This window comes from Schistocerca nitens, chromosome 1, assembly GCF_023898315.1.
Source record: "Schistocerca nitens isolate TAMUIC-IGC-003100 chromosome 1, iqSchNite1.1, whole genome shotgun sequence".
NCBI lineage: Eukaryota > Metazoa > Arthropoda > Insecta > Orthoptera > Acrididae > Schistocerca > Schistocerca nitens.
The window spans coordinates 1,014,589,736-1,014,610,580 of NC_064614.1; the positions used below are offsets into that span (position 1 = coordinate 1,014,589,736).

The 20,845-nt window shown below is 37.9% G+C and overlaps 1 protein-coding gene across 2 annotated transcripts in view; it reads left to right on the forward strand.

Moving 5' to 3' along the window:
- Window positions 1-20,845, forward strand: part of LOC126196086 (ATP-binding cassette sub-family C member 10) — a 369,743-nt gene that overhangs the window by 77,920 nt on the left and 270,978 nt on the right. For both annotated transcript variants that reach the window (XM_049934541.1, XM_049934540.1), the window contains exon 3: window positions 18,668-18,904. In XM_049934541.1, coding sequence (XP_049790498.1) covers window positions 18,668-18,904 — 237 coding nt within the window. The remainder of the gene's footprint in view (window positions 1-18,667; window positions 18,905-20,845) is intronic.

Sequence of the window (20,845 nt, forward strand, 5' to 3'; positions counted from 1 at the left end):
GAGAGAGATGAATGCTGTCTGGTGGAGTGTGCAGGACAAAAACGCCAACAGGTGCAGCGTCAGGAGGTTGTGGCACAGGAAGGTGGGGGGATAAAGGAGCAAAAAAGGTTGGTAGAGGGCTGCAAATAAATAGTGTGGGAGATGAGAATGGGGAGGAGATGATAGGGTAGAGCGGGTGGAAACTGTTGAGTGAAGGATGTGGGTGGGGGCAATATGTTGGTAGGTTGAGGCTGTCTGTAGCTTGACATGCCTTCTTTACAGTAAGTAGCAATCTGTCTTTTCCTGCATTGTTGATATTCCTACCTCGAGTTTCCATTGTTTGATTTTTATTGCTGAAAGCTACTTGCTTCCATTCCTGTTACCTCCCATTACCCCTGCCCCCCTTACCAGCCTCTCCTTACCCTGTTAAGTTTTACTCTCTACTACTTACCACACTCCTTTCTGTTCCTCCCACTTCTGTCAGTCTGAGCAACATCTCATGAGCAGTGTCACAGCTGCCACAGGTAGGCACATTTGGATGTATTGAGAGAAGCTCAGCAGTAGCTCAAAAGTATCAGAAGCTTGAAAACTGTTCGGTTACATGTGTGATGCAACATTTAGCTACAGGTGTTGCCTTTCCTCATTTTTGTTCAGCATAGCCATTGAAATGTGTATGTAACATATTTTTCCGGGAGGCTGCTTATTGGCTGTTCGACTGCCTGGTGCAAGTCTTTTTATTTGAAGCCACTTTCGTGATTTGCATGTTGACCATAATGAAATACTGATGAGAACAACACACACCCAGTTCCAGATGTAAAAAATCCCTGATCTGTCAGGAATCGAACCTGGGGCCCCTTGATCGAAAGTCAACAATACTAACCACAAGACTATGAGTTGCTGACTGGAAGCCCTTAAAGATAATATTTCATCGTAATGGACACAGGTTTTACCCGTCATTGTATGGTCCCAAAAGGTTACTGGATCGAATACAATGACTTAAAATTGTATAGTGGACCCTTTGAAAATTGTTCGTCATTGGTAGTAGGTATATTTGATAAAATTTCAGCATAATGGAAGTGAGAGTATCCTACATTATATGTGACCCCTGAAAGTTCATTAGATTAACACTATTATTAAAAATTATTCTCAGTTCATTAATACATGATAGACAGTGAGAGCTGCTTTACACAGACTTTTTAGTAGTGAAAAATGAGAGCATAAGCTCAGTCTTCAAAAATAATCAAGTAGTTGGCAACCTGTCTTCATAAAAAAGGAGATCATAATTCCATGTGAGTATAAAGCCATCCAGCCTTTTAGTCTCATGTTGGCTTTATTTTTGGCACATATTGTGGTGTTCATGTCACTTGGTTTTTATAGCCTTCCCACATAAAATAAACTTCTTTTAGCTAAAGTATTTAGCCTCAAACAGATATTGGAAAAAAGAAGAGCGTTTAACTTAAGAACACCTTTATTGTCTACTAGTCTTTTTCCCTGTGGCTTTACCCATGTATACATTCAACACATATATTGAACACACCACCTCCTCCTGCTCTCTGTGTCCACCTCTTCCTCCGTCTGTCCACCTTATCCTCCCACCTCTATCTGTCTGTTTCTTACTCTGTTTATTCTTCTCCTATTTGTTCATTTCCTCCAACCCTTGTCTCTGACCACATCTTCCTTCTTCTCTCTCTTTCTATTTTCACTTGCTCCCTTTGATTTCCACCTTCTCATTACCCCTCTACAGCTTCCACTTGCCTTGTGCACCTCCACTTCCTCCCCTTTCTCCATACTTTTCCTTTTCCCCATCACTCTGTCCATCCCCTCCCCAATCCATCTCAACCTGTCCTCAACCTTGTTCATCAGTACATGTAGCCCCTGCAACACAGGTCAATAAAACAGGCGTATTACTCCCACAACATGGGTGGCATGTAGAACAGTCTGCACATCGTGCATTTGAACATCAGTTATTTGCCCCTGACTAACAGGCTGCCATGCAGAGCAGGTCGATAGAGCGTTCCAACACTACTCCAACACAACAGGCCTGTATGCAGGGCACCCTCCATGTCAAGGCCGAGAAAGATGTTTCTTAACCCTGACATGTAGGCTGTTGTGCAAAGCAGTCTGATTTGGCTGTTTGATACTGTACCTTCACAATATTCTTGTCATGCAGGGCAGCCTATACACCAGTGCCTGGTAAAAATACTTTTTTGGTCACATCTCTTCTACTATTGGAGCTAGGATGTTATAAAGCCCACAGCACTGATACCCAAAAAAGCATACTGCAAAAGAATAGATATCCAAAGCAACATATTCAAATAATACAGTATATATGTAAAAGGTCAGAAATTGTGTTAGACATGAGATATAAATTAACAGAAGAAATTTTAATTAATCAAGGTGTGCAGCAATGTTATAGCCTTTCTCCAGTACACTTCAACACTTCTATGAATGAAGTAATTAGAAAATGGAAAGAAAATGTCCACCCCAGAATAAAAATGAATAATTCATATGTAACACAATGTTATTTGCAGACAACCAATTTATTCCACAGAAATATGAAGACAAAATTCTAAGATATCTATGTTAAATGTTATTAGTAGAAATTACCATCTGCAGATATCAAAGTTATGGGATGAGAAGAGAAATATCCTATTAGGGTTATAATAATAATAGACAATCAACCAGTAGGACAAAAGCTCCAGTTTTACTTCCCTAGAATGTGAACCCTCTTTTAATGAGGATTCTTCTTCTTCTTCAGTAGCTCTACAGCCCTTGGTGAGCCTTGGCTTCTTCAACAATCTTCCTCCACACTTCTCGGTTATTTGCTGCTCTTTTCCACCCCCGGACTCCCATATTGCTGATATCCATTATTACCTCATCGATCCATCTTCTTCTAGGTCTCCCTTTTCGCCTAACTGAATGGATCATACCTTTCATCATTTTCTTTGGAATTCTATCCTCTGCCATTCTCTCCAAGTGTCCTAGCCAGCGTATTCGCTGTGATTTCACAAATTTTACTATGTCCCTGCCTTGTATCAACTCTTGTAATGCGGCATTGTAGCATATTCTCCAGCCTTCTTGCTCCCTTATTCGCCCATAGATTTTGCGTAGTATTTTCTGCTCAATGCTTCTTAGAGCATTTTTATCGTGTTCTGTCAACATCCATACCTCTGAGCCGTATGTGATAACTAGGCGGACTAGGGAATTATATATTAGCAGTTTAGTTTTTCTTGTAACAAGGCTATTTTTGAAAAGCTGCATATTTGCAAAGTAAGCTCTGTTTCCTGCTTGTATTCTTTCCCTTATAGCCTTTCCAATACTGTTATCATTTGTTATTAGGACTCCCAAGTAGTTAAAAGAGGACACTCCATTGAAGCATTTCCCATTGATGTTTAGATTTTTAGGGTTTCTTCTGGCCTCAGATTGTGACATTACCATATATTTTGTTTTGTTTTCATTTCCTATGAGGCCAATTTTTAAGGCTTCTGTTTCCATTGCCCAGTATGTTTCTAGGAGTGTATTGGTATTTCTTCCTACTATAGCAATGTCATCAGCGTATGCACATATCTGGCTAGTTTTCATAAATATGGTGCCTCTTTTGTTGATTTTATTTACTGCACTATGCAGTGCTATGTTGAATAGGACAGTGGAGAGACTATCCCCTTGCTTCACACCTTTATTAAAGTCAAAGCTATCACTTGTTCTGCTAAGGACCTTTACTTTTGCTCTTGTCTCTGTCATTGTCATTCTGATTAGTCTTATTAATTTAGCACATATACCAACTTCTTTCAGTCCTCTGTATAGTTCTTGCCGATTTATGCAGTCAAAGGCTTGTTTGAAATCGATGAATAAGAAATGCAGATCTATATCATATTCATAGAACTTTTCCATCATTTGCTTTATCACAAATATTTGATCAGTTGTTCCTCTGCCTGGTCGAAAGCCACACTGATATTCCCCTAGTATGCCTTCTGCACACTTCTGTATCCTTTCGTTTAATATACTTGTGAAGATCTTATAAGCTGTATTTAGGAGTGTTACACCTCTATAGTTTTCACATGCTGTTCTGTCCCCTTTCTTATAAATGGGGACTATTATTCCAATTTTCCAATTATCTGGCATAGTTTCTGTTTCCCATATATCTGATATTAATGTGTGCAGTTCCTTTATTACAGCCTCACCACCAGTTTTTATTAATTCAGCAATTATGCTGTCTTCCCCAGGGGCTCGATTGTTTTTTGACTTGTGCACAGCCTGGGAGACCTCTTGTAGTGTTGGCTTTCTTGCCTCATTGGTTTCATTGTCTACTTCCAGCTCCACTCTTCCCTCCTGTGCAGCCGTCTCTTCATCTTCTAGGCTGGTGCTTAGTGTATCTTTGAAATACTCTGCCCATCTTCCCACTATCTGTTCTTCCTCCCTTATCATTTTCCCATCTTTACTGGAACAGGCCGTTGTTTTTGGTTGGAATCTATTCTTCATTTTGCCTATGGCATGATAGAACTTTCTTATTTCACTCTGTTCCTTTAGTTCTTCTAGTTCTTGAAATTTCTTCTTATTCCACTTTCTTTTCTTTCTCTTGCACAGTCTGTTAGCTCTTCTCCTTAATTCTCTATATTGTTCCACATTATTTCTGGTTTCTCTATGTAGCACTTTTGTTCTTGCCCTGTTCTTTTCCTCTATTGCTGACCTGCAATCTTCATCAAACCACTCCTGGGTTCTTCTGTTCCTTCTTATGCCTATTATTTCCTCTGCAGCATCCTTAATGGCTTTTTCAAACCTGTTCCACCTTTCATCTACTCCTACTGTGGTCTCTTAATTGCTCAACTTTCTGCTTAGTGTTACTTGGTATTTTTTTACTTCATCAGGGATGTTCAGTTTGTCTGTATTCCATTTCATCATCTTTCCCATTCTGTTGCCCTTTGTTAGTGACAGTTTCTCTCTCAAGATTGATTTTATCAAAAAGTGGTCTGAATCACAGTTTGGTCCTCTGCAGCTCCGTACATCCGTAACTGACGTGGAGTGGTGTGCAATCACTAAAATATGGTCAATCTGATTGACTACTCCATTGGCTGCATACTTCCAAGTACCCAGATGGATCCTTTTATGTGGAAAGCAGGTACTTTTAATTATCATATTATTCCTTGCTGTGAATTGGCATAGTAAGTCTCCATTCTCATTGTTTTCTTCATGTAGTGCATATTTTCCAGAAACTCCATACGGATGTTCATTCCTCCCTATTTTTGCATTAAAATCTCCTACTATTTACTAGCATCAGGTCATATTTAGGTACTGCACAGCATACTTTTTCCAAGTATTCGTAGAACTGTTCTTTAATTATATCCTCTTTTTCCTCTGTTGGTGCATGTGCATTAACTATTGATATATTCCTAAATTTACCTTTTAGTCTGAGTCTGCACATCCTTTCATTTATGGGTTCAAATTCTAGAAGGCTTTTCCTAACTTCCCTAGTTATTATAAACCCTGTTTCAAGTTGGCCTGTTCTTTCTTCTGGTCCACTATATACCAATGAGTACTCAGGTTTATCTATCTGCCCATTCCCCTGCCATCTTATTTCCTGTAGCCCTACAATATCATATTTGAATTTTAAAATTTCATTGGCTATTTCTTTCATTTTTCCAGGCTGAAGCATTGTCCTCACATTCCACGATGCTACTGTTAGATCCTTTATCCGTTTCCTTTGCCGGGGTCGTGATACATGCTTTCCATCCAGTTTCCGAGGCTTCTGTTGAATTTCCGTAATATTCTTTTTTTTTACAGTATGGGGTTATTAGCCCCATGCCCAACCCCCAACCTGGAGGACCAGGATTTGTATGAGGTTTACTCCTCTAGGGAAGCTGGCTTCACTACGCCTTTAGAGCCCTCCCTGCCCTATGTTGTGGGACACACTTTGTTTGGCTCCTCTGTCGAGACCAGTCCGGCTTGGGAGACCCTGCCAGTAGCTATGCTACTGCCGGCATAGTTTTAATGAGGATTACAAAGTGAAAAAGAAATTTCACATATATACATGTGGAACAATTCGGCAAACACAGGAAGTTAAAGTTCTGTAACTGAAGTGAGATTTCAGATAGCAATAAAAGGTTACTTTGTAAGACATAGGAAATAGGAAAAGGAATGAAGAATGTAGGCAGCAATTAAAAATATTTTCTGTGAATTACAAAGTATCTCAGACTAGAGTAAACTGGAAAGACTATATACTAAGGATTCTCGTAACTTGCCATTGAATATCATGCTACTGGAAGAAGAGATGTTGGTCATCTCATGAAAATATGGCCAGGAATCTGGGAGTGGAACAGACTATAAGTGTATCCATGAACAGGAAGTGAGCATTCAGACAGCCACATTCTGCAAATGCTCCTTACTCCTCAACCAGAAATTGCACTGTAGCCTCAGGAACTTGTCAACTTGACGTTACTTGAGTGAAATGGCTTTATAGTGTGGGAACAAACTAGGATTATTAACATTCTTTAATCTTTGCTGTAAGATATTATTGTTTATCTTGAACCTGCTGAGCACATTCTGGTATTCAAGGGAGGTTTCATTGCACACACTGGCTGTTCCCACAAACTCTTTTGCCCCTCAGGATAATTTTTTTCTCTTAGATAAAGCAATAGTTTTCATATGATAGACACAATTGTTCACAAATGTTATGGAATGAGCATAGTGCACAATGATACATCCTACAGAAATATGTGCAAACAATGGAAAGACTAAAGCTTACCACTTACTGTACAGTGGAGATGTAGATCAATGGATAAAACATCGAACATAGTCTTAATTTAAGAACTAGTTATTTGGTCCAAAAAGATACTACTTGATGTCTAAAAAGCATGAACGTGTTTTTACACACATCAAAAGCAACAACACCCCATTTTTCATTGGTTCTGCTTTTTAATCGTTAGGGCCCTGGTTTTCAGGAATATGACTTTCATCTTTATTATTACCCTGTGTGGTATAATATATTTCAAATTAACAGAAGAAATATGTTGCAAACTTTATTATAGTATGCTGATTTCATGACCTTTCACTGAAATGCATCTTCTCAAGCAATTAATTTAGCCCAAACGGTTTTGCACAATACATTGACATCAGATAAAATATTGAAATAAAAGCCAAATTCTATGGATATGGTGCACACAATAATTGAGTGCCTTAGTAAAAGCATAAAGCATATCAACTTTTAATAAAGAGAGAATTGTAGGAATTAGTTTCTGGGGAACAAAAAAAAAAAAAAAAAAACCACGTTTTGTGGGGAAATCTGAACTCCTGTTAAGGATGTATGCTGTGAAGTGTGATCTTAATAATAAGCAACTGGCATTCAAGTAAAAACTAAAAGAAAGTTTTAACTAAGTGGTTGTCAGTGACTGAAAGTATGGCTTAATGCCAGAATCAGATGGTATCTATAATAAAAAATATTCCATTTTAGAGAAAGAAGTGATTGTTATATTGGAAAGGCAGGTGGAACCAATGGTAAATGTGGTTAACTCCAGATATCATAATGTACCAAGTGGCTAATCAGCTTCTACTGATTGTCATTGTTTACCACTGTTTCATATTAGATTTCTCAAATCTGAAGACCTCTCTGGGCCCTGAGGAAACATCAGAATTATCAGTGTGGAGCTTTGATTTTACTATTTTTACAATTTGTTGCACTGCTCTCACTCCAAGTCATAAAACTGTTATACACAATACAGTATGCCCTCTCCAGATGCATTAGTAGCAGTTTGGCTTGCTGGTCACATGGTGCCATCACAGAGAATAACAAAAATGGATATATGTGTTGCTACTGTACTTGTTGAACTGTGAACATATTATGTAGCACTGACAGTTTCTGTGAAGAATTATTGCTGCTAAAACATCTGATAGTGAAGTACCAAAGAGTAAACATGTTTTACGTTTTGTTCCATGGAACAGTAATATTGAAATATTTCCAGGACACAGTTTCTGAATCATTAATTGGTGTTCTCAGGATGCCTCTGATGGCCATTATAAAAAGTATGTAAATTAATATCCCAAATGATATAGAAACAGATCTGTAAGGTCATCCATGACCTAAGGCTGAAAATATTAGAATTAATAAATTTTGAATCCTCGTTTATAATTTTTACATAACTGCAGGCAGTTAGCAAAGAGGTAGTTGTCTCACTGTTACCTCCTACCATTCCATTACAGCTTGTGGAATGAAAAACTGAACTTATTTCGTAGTAATGTGTGCATGTACATAAAAAGAGTTTTGTCTTAAACTCTACGTAAGTAAATAAAATACAGATAACAGAGTTTCCATTTAAGGTACAATTAGCATAACTTGCTTAACAATGTAGTTTGGGGGAATGGGATCATAGATTTGCATGAAATTTTTCACAGGAATTCTTCTGTGGAAAGACTTTTTACTTGAAAGCCTGTAGTTTTTGTTAAAATTGACATAGAAGTTTTATGTGTTGCTCAAGTCCTAATGATTATAATCTGGTGACTTGGTATGATGGATGCATGGTGAAAACTTCATACTCTGTTATGTTGATAATTATTACTTTGGGACCATTCAATCTTGCCGTACATGTTAGTTTCACATTTATTCTTTGCAAGGGAACTTCAGTGGCCTGGAAAATGTACATATTTTTGTTTATAGTATTTAGTTTACATTTATGATTTTGTATATACAGGGTGAGTCACCTTAAACTTGTAGCAAAATAATACTCAAATGGAAAGTGCTGTTGATGTGTGGTTTTCACAAAATGAATTGATAATCAGGGGTTCACATTGTTAGCCAATAAACAGATTGTAATAATACTTAGAAAGTGTCTATTTTGTGTAAATGTATATTTTTAAATAGAACAATCCCTATTGACATTAACAAACTAAAAGTAGAGTGAATTAGATTGTGAGTGGTATTGTTGCAGAGTCTAGTGCAAGTTGTTCATAACATATCGTATTGTGAAAGCTTCCACACTGACGCTTGTTTCTGCCAATCAACCTGTGTATTTGCTAGGTATGATGATGTTATGTTTGCTTATAGTGTACTTGTGTGTTCCTTTACCAACATGACGGCTGTGCAGCCCATAGTGCATGAAGTACTGCACCATGTCTTCAAGAATTGTTTCCAAATTGTTGGATTGGATGCAAAGGACCTGTATCTTGGCCAGCCTGTTCCCCAGATTTGATGCCTGTAGATTTTTTCGTATGGGGAAAGCTAGAAAGATGCCTACAAGGACATACCAACACCACCCAATGATATGCAATGACATAATTATTGCAACCTGTTCAGACGTATGTGCTGAAATGCTAGTGTGTGTGTGCAACAGTCATTCTGTACCAGACTGGAAGCATGTATCGCTACTGCCAATGGTCATTTCGAACATAACCTGAGATTGTCAGTTGTCTCATTACTAGTCAGAATCCACATCACTATTGTGTGCACTTGTGTTGTTCATTAGTGTGTGCTATCCTAGGTATTGTTCAATTGCTGGTATGAGAAATTTTCAAAATACAATATCTTGAGAATGGCTTGCACTAGAATCCTGCACAAACACCACTGACATTCTGATTTACCTACTTTTAGTTTGTTAACGTCAATAGACATTGTTCCATTTAAAAAGTGTATGTTTGTTCAAAAAAATATACCATCTAAGTATTATTACAATTTGTTGATTGGCTAACAACATGAACCTCTGACTACCAATCTATTCTGTAAAAACCGCACATCAGTAGCAGTTTCCATTTCTGTAATGTTTGCAGTGCAAGTTTTAGGTGTTTCACCCTGTATAGGGAAGTGATAATGTTTTCTTCTCTTACACATGCTGTTGTGTATTTGATTTGCATGGAAGTTGATAACTGGAAGGTCAGTTTTTCAATAACATCAATCAGGCTTTCATGTTGCACATGGGGATGCAGAAGTAGTATCAGTATGGGTCATTTGTTGTTCATGGTGTAGAGTGTTTTATCTTCTTTTCACCAGAATTGCAGAATATATAAGGTAAAATTAGTTTAATGTTAGAGAATAATGCAGATTTACGTTAATTATTACCTATATATCACAATGAAATGAAATAAAACAAAATAGCTAATGAAATAAAAATGTGTTTTTTTTTCTTCAATATTCGTAGTTCAATCCATGCCTGATGAATGAAACTGTTTATGGTGATTATCTTGTGAAAAAATATATTTTACGCAAAGAAAAAAGTTTCATCAAAATTGGTATGTAGATTTGATATTCACCATCTATAGCTTCAAAATTTAGGTAAACGAAATTAGGAGAAATAATTTTTTTTCAATCTAATTTTTAAAATTTCTTTTTTTAACAGAAAGTTGAAAGTCAATGTGAATCATGCATGTTACTGTGTATTATTCTTATGTGACAGATTTCTCTACATCAGTGTGATTATTATTGAGTAGTTCTGAGTATGTGATAATTATAATGTGTTCTTGTGTGGAGTAAGGAAGCGAACAAATGGCTTTGAAGTGATATAGCAGACAGTGTTCAGCCTGATTCGTATCATTATGAGTGTATGAGTTTGTAGTATCACTCTTACAGAATGTAAACTGTGTTATGTCAGTGATATTTTATGAATGTTTTACTGAAGTTTCATTAGTTTATAAATTAAGTCTGACCAACATACCCCACTCATGACTCAAAGTCTGCCATGAGATTAATGGTTTCCGCAAATGAACAACTTATAGTGTTAGTTTAAAAACTTTGAGCAATATTGCTAGGTTTAGAAGCATCTTGCAAAACTGGCATGTAACTTCCCTATATAATATGGTGAGGAGTCTGTTTATTTCAGCTTGATTTCTGTAAATAATTTTAAAATAACGGTTTCACCATTTACTTACCATTCCACATTTGTATTTACTTAGAGACATGTAATCATGCGTAGAGAAATTATTGCATTGAGACTTTTAAGAACATTCACTTCATTTACAAAATTATGTTTCTTTTTTTGGTTTCTACATCTACATCTACATCTACATTTACATACACATATCATCGTCATCAGCTGATACTCGTATCTGAGTTTTTGTTCCTCTCCTGAGATTTCCTTTGTCACAGTTCAGGCTTGGAAATGTCTTTGATGGCTTGGTAGTCCAATCCTAGCATGTGACTACAGAAATTACAAATGTTGGATGGTGGAGGATGCGGCTGGGCCTAGAGGAATTTATGTCTCTGGTGTTCGTCATCCTCCAGTATTTGACATTCCCACTCAAAGTTCTGAAGAGTATTTGAGGTAGTTGAGCACCAGCGAATGTAATCTTCTGCTATGGTGGACCAGTTACTTGGATCGATGTTCAAGGCTTTTAGATTTTTGTTGTGCTGATCCTTATAGCATTTAAGAGGGGCACCTCACAGACTTTTAATTGTGCTCGCTTAACTGTACAGCATTTGATTTTGAAGTCTGTCATCTCTCATCTTCTGGATATGCCCAACCCATCTTAGTTGGTGCCCAATAATGAGAGCTTCTATACTATTCATAATTGCTTTCTCAGGAATGTTGGTATTTGATATAAAATCATGCCATTTCATGTTCATGATGTTTCTTAGTTTCTGTTGGCTGAAGCGTTCTAATTTCTTCAGATTGTGGTGGTATAATGTTCAGGTTTCGCAACCATAGAGCATCGTTGAGATGAAAACAGCTTTATAAACCATCAGTTTGATGTATAGTGACACATTTTCTGAGACGACCAAATGCTACATGAGCAGCACATATTCTGTTCTCCACGTCTTTTTCAGATCAGCAATTAGATGACAATATGCTTCCTAGATAAAGGAAATGGTTCACTTGTTCCAAAGGTGTATCTGAAATGGATATGCTGGTATCAGGAAGGGAAGAGCCACGACCTGGCTGTGCGAGCACCTTTGTCTTTTGAATATTGATGGAAGGACCAAATCATTTGTATGCCTTGCTGAAACAATTAACAGACTGCTGCATCTCTGCAGATGAATGAGCGGGAGAGGCATTGTCATCAGCATACTGCAGCTCTGTTACATAAGTGGTACTTATGAACTTTTTTGAGTGGAGTCTGGATTGGTTAAATAATCCTCCATCAAACCTGTACTTTAGTTCTACCCCAGCATTTTTTACAGATGTCTCATAAAGCATAGCGGCCAGGTACAAGGCAAATAATGTTGGTGCAACAACACATCCTTGTTTGAGCCCACTCATTATTGGGACTTCATAATAGTTGTTTCATTCTGGCAGATGACCTGTCCTGTCATGTCATCATGGAGAGCTTTAATCAGGTCAACAAAATGTTCAGGGCAGCTGAAACATTTTAAGACCATCCACTTGGCTTCTCTGGGAACTGTATCAAAGGCCTTTTTTACATAATAAAAAGCTAACATTAAAGGCATTTGTTGTTCTCTGCACTTCTCCTGCTGGCCGGAGTGGCCGAGCAGTTCTAGGCGCTACAGTCTGGAACCGCACGACCGCTATGGTCGTAGGTTCGAATCCTGCTTCAGGCATGGATGTGTGTGACGTCCTTAGGTTAGTTGGGTTTAAGTAGTTCTAAGTTCTAGGGGACTGATGACCAGAGCAGTTAAGTCCCATAGTGCTCAGAGCCTTTTTTTTTTTTTTTTTCTCCTGCAGTAGTTGTGCACAGAAAATCACGTCAATCGTCCCTCTTGATGGGCCAAACCTGCATTGAGACTCAGGAAGCACAGTCTCTGAAAGTGTCTGAAGGTGATGTAAAAGGATTCTGGCAAAAATTTTACCATTGACAGAGAGCAAAGATATTCCATGGTAGTTACCACAGATGCTTCTATTGCCTTTCTTGAAAATGGTGACAGTTGTGGAGCACTTCATATCAGCTGGCACCTTGTGGGTTTCCCACAGTAATAGTATGTGTGAGAAGTGCCTAGTTTTTAGAGGCAAGCCGCCACCCTGAATAAGTTCCAACGGGATGTTGTCTGGTCCAGGAGCATTTTCTGGTTTCATGCTACTGAGTGCCTTGCTGAATTCTTGAAAAGGTGGAGGATCCAGCCATCCAGGGTTGTGGAGAGTGCTGTGGGACATGATTGAGAAATTCTCCAGCTGCAGTAGAAGTGCGATTCAACAGTGAGCTGAAGTGCTCTTTCCTACAATTTAAGATGTCCTGACTTTCAGTAGGGATGGTAGTGTTCTCAGCAGCTTTCAGTGTTCCTGATGAGGAGTGGATGGGTCCACAAAGCTCTTTAATTCCAGCATAGAAGCCATGCAGGTTCCTGGCATGAGAAAGATTTTGGAGTTCTGAGGCCTTTTGTTGCCACCATTTGTTCTTGATTGTTCGTATTTCACTCTGACATTTCTCTGATGACGGCTTGGATTTCTTCATTGCTGCGCACCAAAACCAGTAACATTCTCTGCAGTCTCTTTGATGATCTTCTTTAATGCGGTCCATTCTTGTTCGACATCATCTGTGATTGCTGGAGATTTGTGGAGTTGTTCTGACGGCTTGTCTTGAAAGTCTGAGTGAACATCTTTGTTGATGTTGAGTTTTCTGCGCATTGTGTTTGAGATGTGGGATCATGGCTTATGACACTTTGGTAATCTCAGACGGCTAACTAAAAGTTTATGATGAGTCCAGCAGTCCTCGATGTTTCAAGCTGTTTTTGTGATGAGAATGTCTTTCTTGTCATGCTGTCGAGTTATGACATAGTCTATAAGATGCCAATGTTTGGAGTGTGGGTGCATCCATGTGGTCTTATAGCAGTTATGCAAGCAGAATTGCGTATTGACGATGAAGAGTTCATGCTCAGCACATAGACTAAGAAGTAATAGCCCATTTGCCCTGCAGTTTCTGACCTCTTGTTTACCTGCGATGTCTCTCCAAAAATGGTTGTCCCTTCCCACTCTGACATTGAAGTCACCCAGTAGGATTAATTTATCTTGAACAGATATCTTAGAGAGAGTACTGTTCAACTGGTGGTAGAACTGATTCTTTGAATCTTCATCGCTATCTAAAGTAGGAGTATATGCAGAGATGAAGGTGATGAAGCTGTCTGAACCAAGGAGTATTCTAAGAGTCATAAGCCTTTCATTAATTGAAACAGATGTGAGTCGATGTGCATTCACTATTTTTGTTTTTACAACAAATCGTACACCATGCATCCTTTCCTTTCCAGGAGATGGTCTACCCTGATCTTGCCTCACTGATGTGTGTTTCACCTGATAGTCTAGTCTCACACAAGGCAGCTATGTATGTATCTAGCTTAGCTAGTTCATGGCTGATAAGAACGATTCTTCTCTCTGGCCTGTCACTGTTCATGTCCAGGAGGGTCCTTACATTCCATGTTCCTATGGTCATTATCATTTCATTCTTCTTTGGTTTTCATCCACAGTATAAGGAGTGACCTTCTGGGTGCAGATTCCCAGCCCGGTTCAAGTGCGACTTCTGATGTTTAGCCCACATTTTCTAGGGCCATCCCCATTCAGAGTGGGCAGCGGTTATCCCAAATATGCATGCTCAATCGCAGATGCTGGACCAGATCCCCAAGTAGTCACATGAGTTCTCAGGGAGACAACCATCACACACCTGCCACCAATGTGCAGGTCGAGACTAGCAGATTCCAGCCTCACTCAAAGCCTGCTACCACCATCTTTATCCCATCACCATTGGGCTTTAAACAAAATGACATGGGAAATTGCCATTTGCGTGATTTTGTTTAAGGTGGATTACAGCTTGTGAGGAAGTAACTCACACACTATGATTCTGGAACAGTTCATCACAGCACATATGTATGAGACATGTGACTTCAGGTACCATAACTGCAACAGACTGCCATGAGCTCAATGACGGCTGAGTGGCGCCTTTACAGCCAGTCCGTCTGGCATGATCTCTTCCACCTCAACGATCGTTGAGAACCTGGGAGATAAAAGATTCTTCTTCCACTCAGTTTGCCTTTGGGTCAAGGGTAGGATAGTAGAGAGAAAAGTGGAAGACACCCTTGGGCCTCAAAATGTAATACTGTTGGGGTTGAGAAAACCAAGAGTTGGCCGATAGGAAAGAAAATGGAAGAAGTCTGTCACAAGTAAGTGGAAGTAATGCCAGACTTAGCTAAGGGCCCATGTGGTTACCACCCACATACATCCAAGATGGGAGCTCCGTGAGAGGACTACGCTTTGTCTGGAATCTCACCAACTGACCTGTCTGGCATGGGTGATCCTACCAGGAGCGTATCTCCTGCCAGCTCAGCTCAGTGTATCACTGAGACATGCTAACCTCTCGACCAACATTAAGGTGGTAGTCCATGGAGAGGACATACACATATACATATACATAAATACTACTCAAGCCGCTTTACAGTATATTTTGGAGAATACCCTGTACCACTGCTAGTTGTTACCTTTCCTGTTCCACTCACAAATAGGGTGAGGAAATGCTTCTTTATGAGCTTTAATTTTTCTTATCTTCGTGGTCCTTATGTGAAACATATGTTGGCAGCAGTAGAATTGCTCTACAATCAGCTTCAAATGTCAGTTTTCTTGATTTTATCGGTAATATCCCCTGAAAAGAACATTGGCTTCCCTTCAGGGGTTCCCATTTGAGTTCTTCAAGCATCTCCATAATACATGCACGTTATCCAAACCTTCCAGTGACAAACCTAGCAGTCTACATCTGAACTGCTTTGACGTCTTCCTTTAATCTGACCTGGTGTTGATTCCAAACACTTGAACAGTACACGAAAATGTGTCACAATAATGTCCTGTATGTGGTCTGCTTCACAGATGCACCACACCTCTTGATCTTCCCTACTACAGTCCTTGCATGCTCATTCCATTTCATATCACTTTTCAACATTACACCTTGATATTTAATTGATGTGACTGTGCCCAGCAGCTCACTACTAATACTGTACTAGAATATTATGGGTTGGTTTTTCCTACTCACGTGTGTTAACTTACATTTTTCTACACTTGGAGCTAGCTGCCATGCATCAAGCAAACCAGAAATTTTGTCTAAGTCCTCTTGTATCCTTGTACAGTCACACCTTCCCGTACACCACAGCACTGTCGGGAAACAGTGGCAGATTGCTGCCCACTCTTGCTGCCAGATCATTTATGTGTATAGAAAGTATCAGTGGTCCTGTCACTCTACCCTTGTGCAGTCCTGCCAATACCATTTTCTCTGATGAACACTTGCTTTCGAGGACTATGTATTGGGTTCTGCTACTTAGGACATCTTTGAAACACTCACTTACCTTGGAACATATTCCTTACGCTCGTACCTCCATTAACAGGCTGCAGTGGGACACCGTGTCAAACGCATTACAGGAATCTAGGAACAAGGAATCTGCCTGTTGCCTTCCATCTATAGTTCGCAGGACATCGTGTGAGGAAAGAGAAAGCTGAGTTTTGCTTGAGCACTCTTTCAGGGCTGTGCTGTAGACAGAAGCTTTTATGTTTGAAGAAAATTTGTTATATTCAAACTGGGAATATGTTCAAGAATTCTGAAGCAAACCAGTGTTAAGCGCGTATTGCTCTGTAATTTTGTGGGTTTGTTCTTTTACCCTTCTTATAAACAGGAATCACTTGTGCTTTTTTCTTGTCACACGGGATTAAGTAAGGGGCCAATTCCATATAGAGTCAGTTTTTTTCCATCAGAAAATCTCATTATTGTTCATAAGTCATTCAGATGTACAGTGCAGAAATACATTTATTTGTCTATATTTATTGGTAATAAATCATATGTAGAATTTTCTACAGACAGATTATCAATATTTATTAATATTGCTTTCATCCAAGTATTATGATATTTCATTAAGGAGTTAATGTTGTTTACCACTCTGTCATTTTTATCTCTGATATAACAAAACCTGTTTCTTTTGCAGTGAGAATGTTACATGATGTAATAGACATGGACAGCCGAAAAATTGTGTACTATAGTTACTTCAAATCTGTCATCTGATATGGCACAATTTTTTAGGGTGATTCAAGTTATATGGTACAGATATTAAAACTTCAAAAAAGAATAATTAGGAAGGTGTGTGACGCACATCCAAGAACCTCGTGTCACCCATTATTTAAAAAACTATACATAGTATCTGTCCCATCTCTATATATTTTTGAAATTCTAATTTTCCTGTACAGTAAACCTGAACTTTCCAAAGAATTTCACTTCAAACACACTTACAAACCTAGGCAAAAACAAAATTTTATGCTCCCTGCACACCGATTAAAGCTATATTCTATGACTCCTCAATACATGAGCATGAAAATATACAATAAATTAAAAGGATATGATATTCTGAGCATGCAAATTGGTCATCTAAAGCATCTAAAGAAAAAAAATTACATGAACATTTAGTGGAAAAATGATGTTATTCAGTGGAGGAGTTTATGAATGATGAGGTGATAATTTAAACAGGGCAACCAACATCTCTTGGAGGGGGATAGGACAGAGTTTTTGTACAAAAATGTAAAAGTATTGTACTGCTAGAAAATTGTTTGATAACTGTATTTGTTATTAATTTTAAGTCTGTAAACTAAATCCCTAAAATTATATATTAACATGTCTCCAGTACAACAGACCACATGATCTGAATATTGTATATTATGAGATGAAATAAATCAAATCAAATAATGTAGAAAAATGACTTCAGCTAGTTACACATTCTGCAATGGATTCACTTTTGTGATGGACACATTTGGTTGAAGCTATGGTGCAAATTGATTTCATCAACTATATTTTGCCCTTCGAGAACCATACATTTTTTTTCCCAGGGAAGTAACAGTGACACTGTTTTATTGACAATGGCTCAGGAACTCTTTGGAGGTGTGGCTGGTATTTATGCTCATTGAAATATTTCTAGGGAGCATCATATTTTTTAAAACACAATGCGTAACTTCTTATGAGTCTCGGGAACTGATTTAACTTCCTCTCATAAACTCAAGCACATTCTCTCTAGTTAATTCATTGCCATTAATCATAACATTCCCATTTTACTATTGATGTATAATTTTGAATTCTGTAACAGTCAAGCAGAAGTAATTAGAAATTACTGTGTGTTTTTGTAGTTCTGCAATAGCGAGAAAACTATATTGGATCTCAGTCACCTACAGGAGTTGTTCCCAATGAGAAGAATGGTTGAGAATTCCACCAAATGTGAAATTAGATCTGTAATATAGTGTTGAGTGACAAAAAGTCTTGAAATTTTTGCTTTATGGTGAGTAAAGATGTTCTATGTTAGCAATGGCATTTCTGTAAGAGTGGAAGCATGAGTGCTCATTGTGTTGACAGAAGTGGCTGTCTGTCCACAGCCAGAAACAAACTAATATGGAAAATTTATGGAAATGTTGTGGAAACTAGTTTGTCACAACTTATTACCCGTGGACAAATTTATATCGATAGCTTACACTTCTTTGCTTGAGATTGTGAATAAACAGCATACAAGTTCTGAGCCCATTTTATACAAAGGACATATTTCAGTTTGTTATGAGACTTGATAAATGCTTAAATCTCTATGGTAGCAGTTTGTAGAAGTAGTACAAAGAAGGTATAGTTGTAAGAATTGCCCAGTAAATTTGTTTTAAGTGTTCCAGTATTTTATTTATAGCCTAACAGGTTGTTTTTCAGATATCCCATGTAAACGTGAATTTTACATTTTGTGATAGTTATGTGAGGGACTGTCTTTGTTGCTAAATGTTACAGGCTTTTCCACAGAAATTATGTGAAGGACTATCTTCATTGGTAAATGTTACAGGCTCATCCACAGGAGAGACAGTTTGGTATGGTGGCTTCCATGAAGATGATGACCCTGCTTACTTGGGCACAGCAAGTGAGGGAGCAAATCCATTATCTCGCTTGTTGTTCCTATGGGTATCTCCATTGATAGATAAAGGATCACATGGACGACTAAAATCAACTGATGACTTATTTGATTTGCCATCATCATTGTCCCCAGCACTCCTTGGTGCTAATCTCAGAAGTGCATTATCAGGTTGGTCTATAGTAACAATTGTGGAACTTTAAGGCTATTTTTATACATGAGATTGACTAGTACAAAACCATAGCTTGTGACTAGATTTCAAAATTCACAAATAACGGACATGAATTAGATTTCGTGTTAAGTTAGAAGTCCTCTTTTCCCTGTGCGATTATTTGGGTGAGTTAGAAAGTTGAAAGACTTGCACCAGGCCATTGACCCACACAAAATTATTTTTATTATTGCTATTATTTATTATTATTATTATTATTATTAATGATCATTTTGGAATGAGTTTCTTAAATATTATTTTATAGTGTACACACGTTAATAGTAATGGTTTTACAGTTTTTTTTGGAACTTTTATTTATTTTTATTTAGCTCTGGATAAGATTCTGAGATTACATTTGAGTATATGTTGGGTCTTTCTGTACTGAGAATTCCAGTAATAATTTTTCCATAGATTAGGTAAAACTGGCATTTATGAAAGGGTTGAAACAGTGACAGGCCCTTAACCTGTTAACTTGTTCACCTTCCTAAAAATTCCCATGTCATGTTTAAAGGTCAGCTGTGTGTGGCTGCTGTGAAGTATTTCTCACTATGATGGTCACTATCTGATTTGTTAATGTTACCTATTTTTAATTTACCTATACCTATGGACAATGTAATGATAAAACAGTGATTTCTACAAACCCAGCCAAAGTTTTTGTAGATAAATGGTCACACTAGTATGTCGAAGATAATCTTTCAGATGTTATGGATGGTGTTATTAATTGTGTTTGTGAGTTTACATCTTGTCCCATTTTCATTAATTATGAGTGTGGATTTAAATACAAAAATAATTTTGCACTTTTTCTTGTAGTTTCATTAATACTCTTATTTTCTGGTATAGTATGTATGATTTAAGTGTCAGGAAGTCTTTTGTAAAAGTATTTGTGTGGAGTGTAGCCATGTATGGATGTGAAACATGGACGATAAATAGTTTAGACAAGAAGAGAATAGAAGCTTTCGAAATGTGGTGCTACAGAAGAATGCCGAAGATTAGATGGGTGAGGTACTGAATAGAATTGGGTAGAAGAGGAATTTGTGGCCCAACTTGACTAGAAGAAAGATCGGTTGGTAGGATATGTTCTGAGACATCAAGTTAGTATTGGAGGACAGCGTGGAGGGTAAAAATCATAGAGAGAGACCAAGAGATGAATACAGTAGCAGATTCAGAAGTATGTAGGGTGAAATTGTTACTTGGAGATAAAGAAGCTTGCACAGGATAGAGTAGCACAGAGAGCTGCATCAAACCAGTCTCTGGATTGAAGACCACAACAACAGCAACATGTGTATGAAGCAAACCACATAACAATTTATAACATTTTCCATGAGTGTATGTTACTGTTGTATGGTTTTATGCTACTTCATATTGTTGAAACAAGTGGTTCCTTGCTAAGTTCAAACTTTTGTCAAAATAAAAATATTCCATCATTTAATGTACATTTCTTACAAACATGTTGTACATGTTTTTTATGGGGGGAAAGTGACATCTAGTAGAGATGTACATATGTACACAACTTACCGTATAGACTAAATGTGGATTTGATGAAAATATTGCCTTTTACCCTTCCAGTCTCATTAAGGGACAAATGTTAATTTGGAAGCCTAATAACATGCAACAGGCTCACAAAACCGGACAGCTCTTATGATCCATCAATACTCTGGGTGAACTACTCTAATAGGTACCGATTTCAAGCAAAATTAAATTGCTACATAAGGAAAATGGGTTGTGTGCACAGAAAAAAACCAGTAATATTGATCAACCATAATGTGTAAAGGAAAAGTACTTCTCACCGTATAGCAGAGATGCTGAGTCGCAGATACGAACAACAAAAAGACTGTCACAAATAATAGCTTTCAGCCAGTAAGGCCTTCATCAAAAATTAGATGAAAAACACATACATACATGTG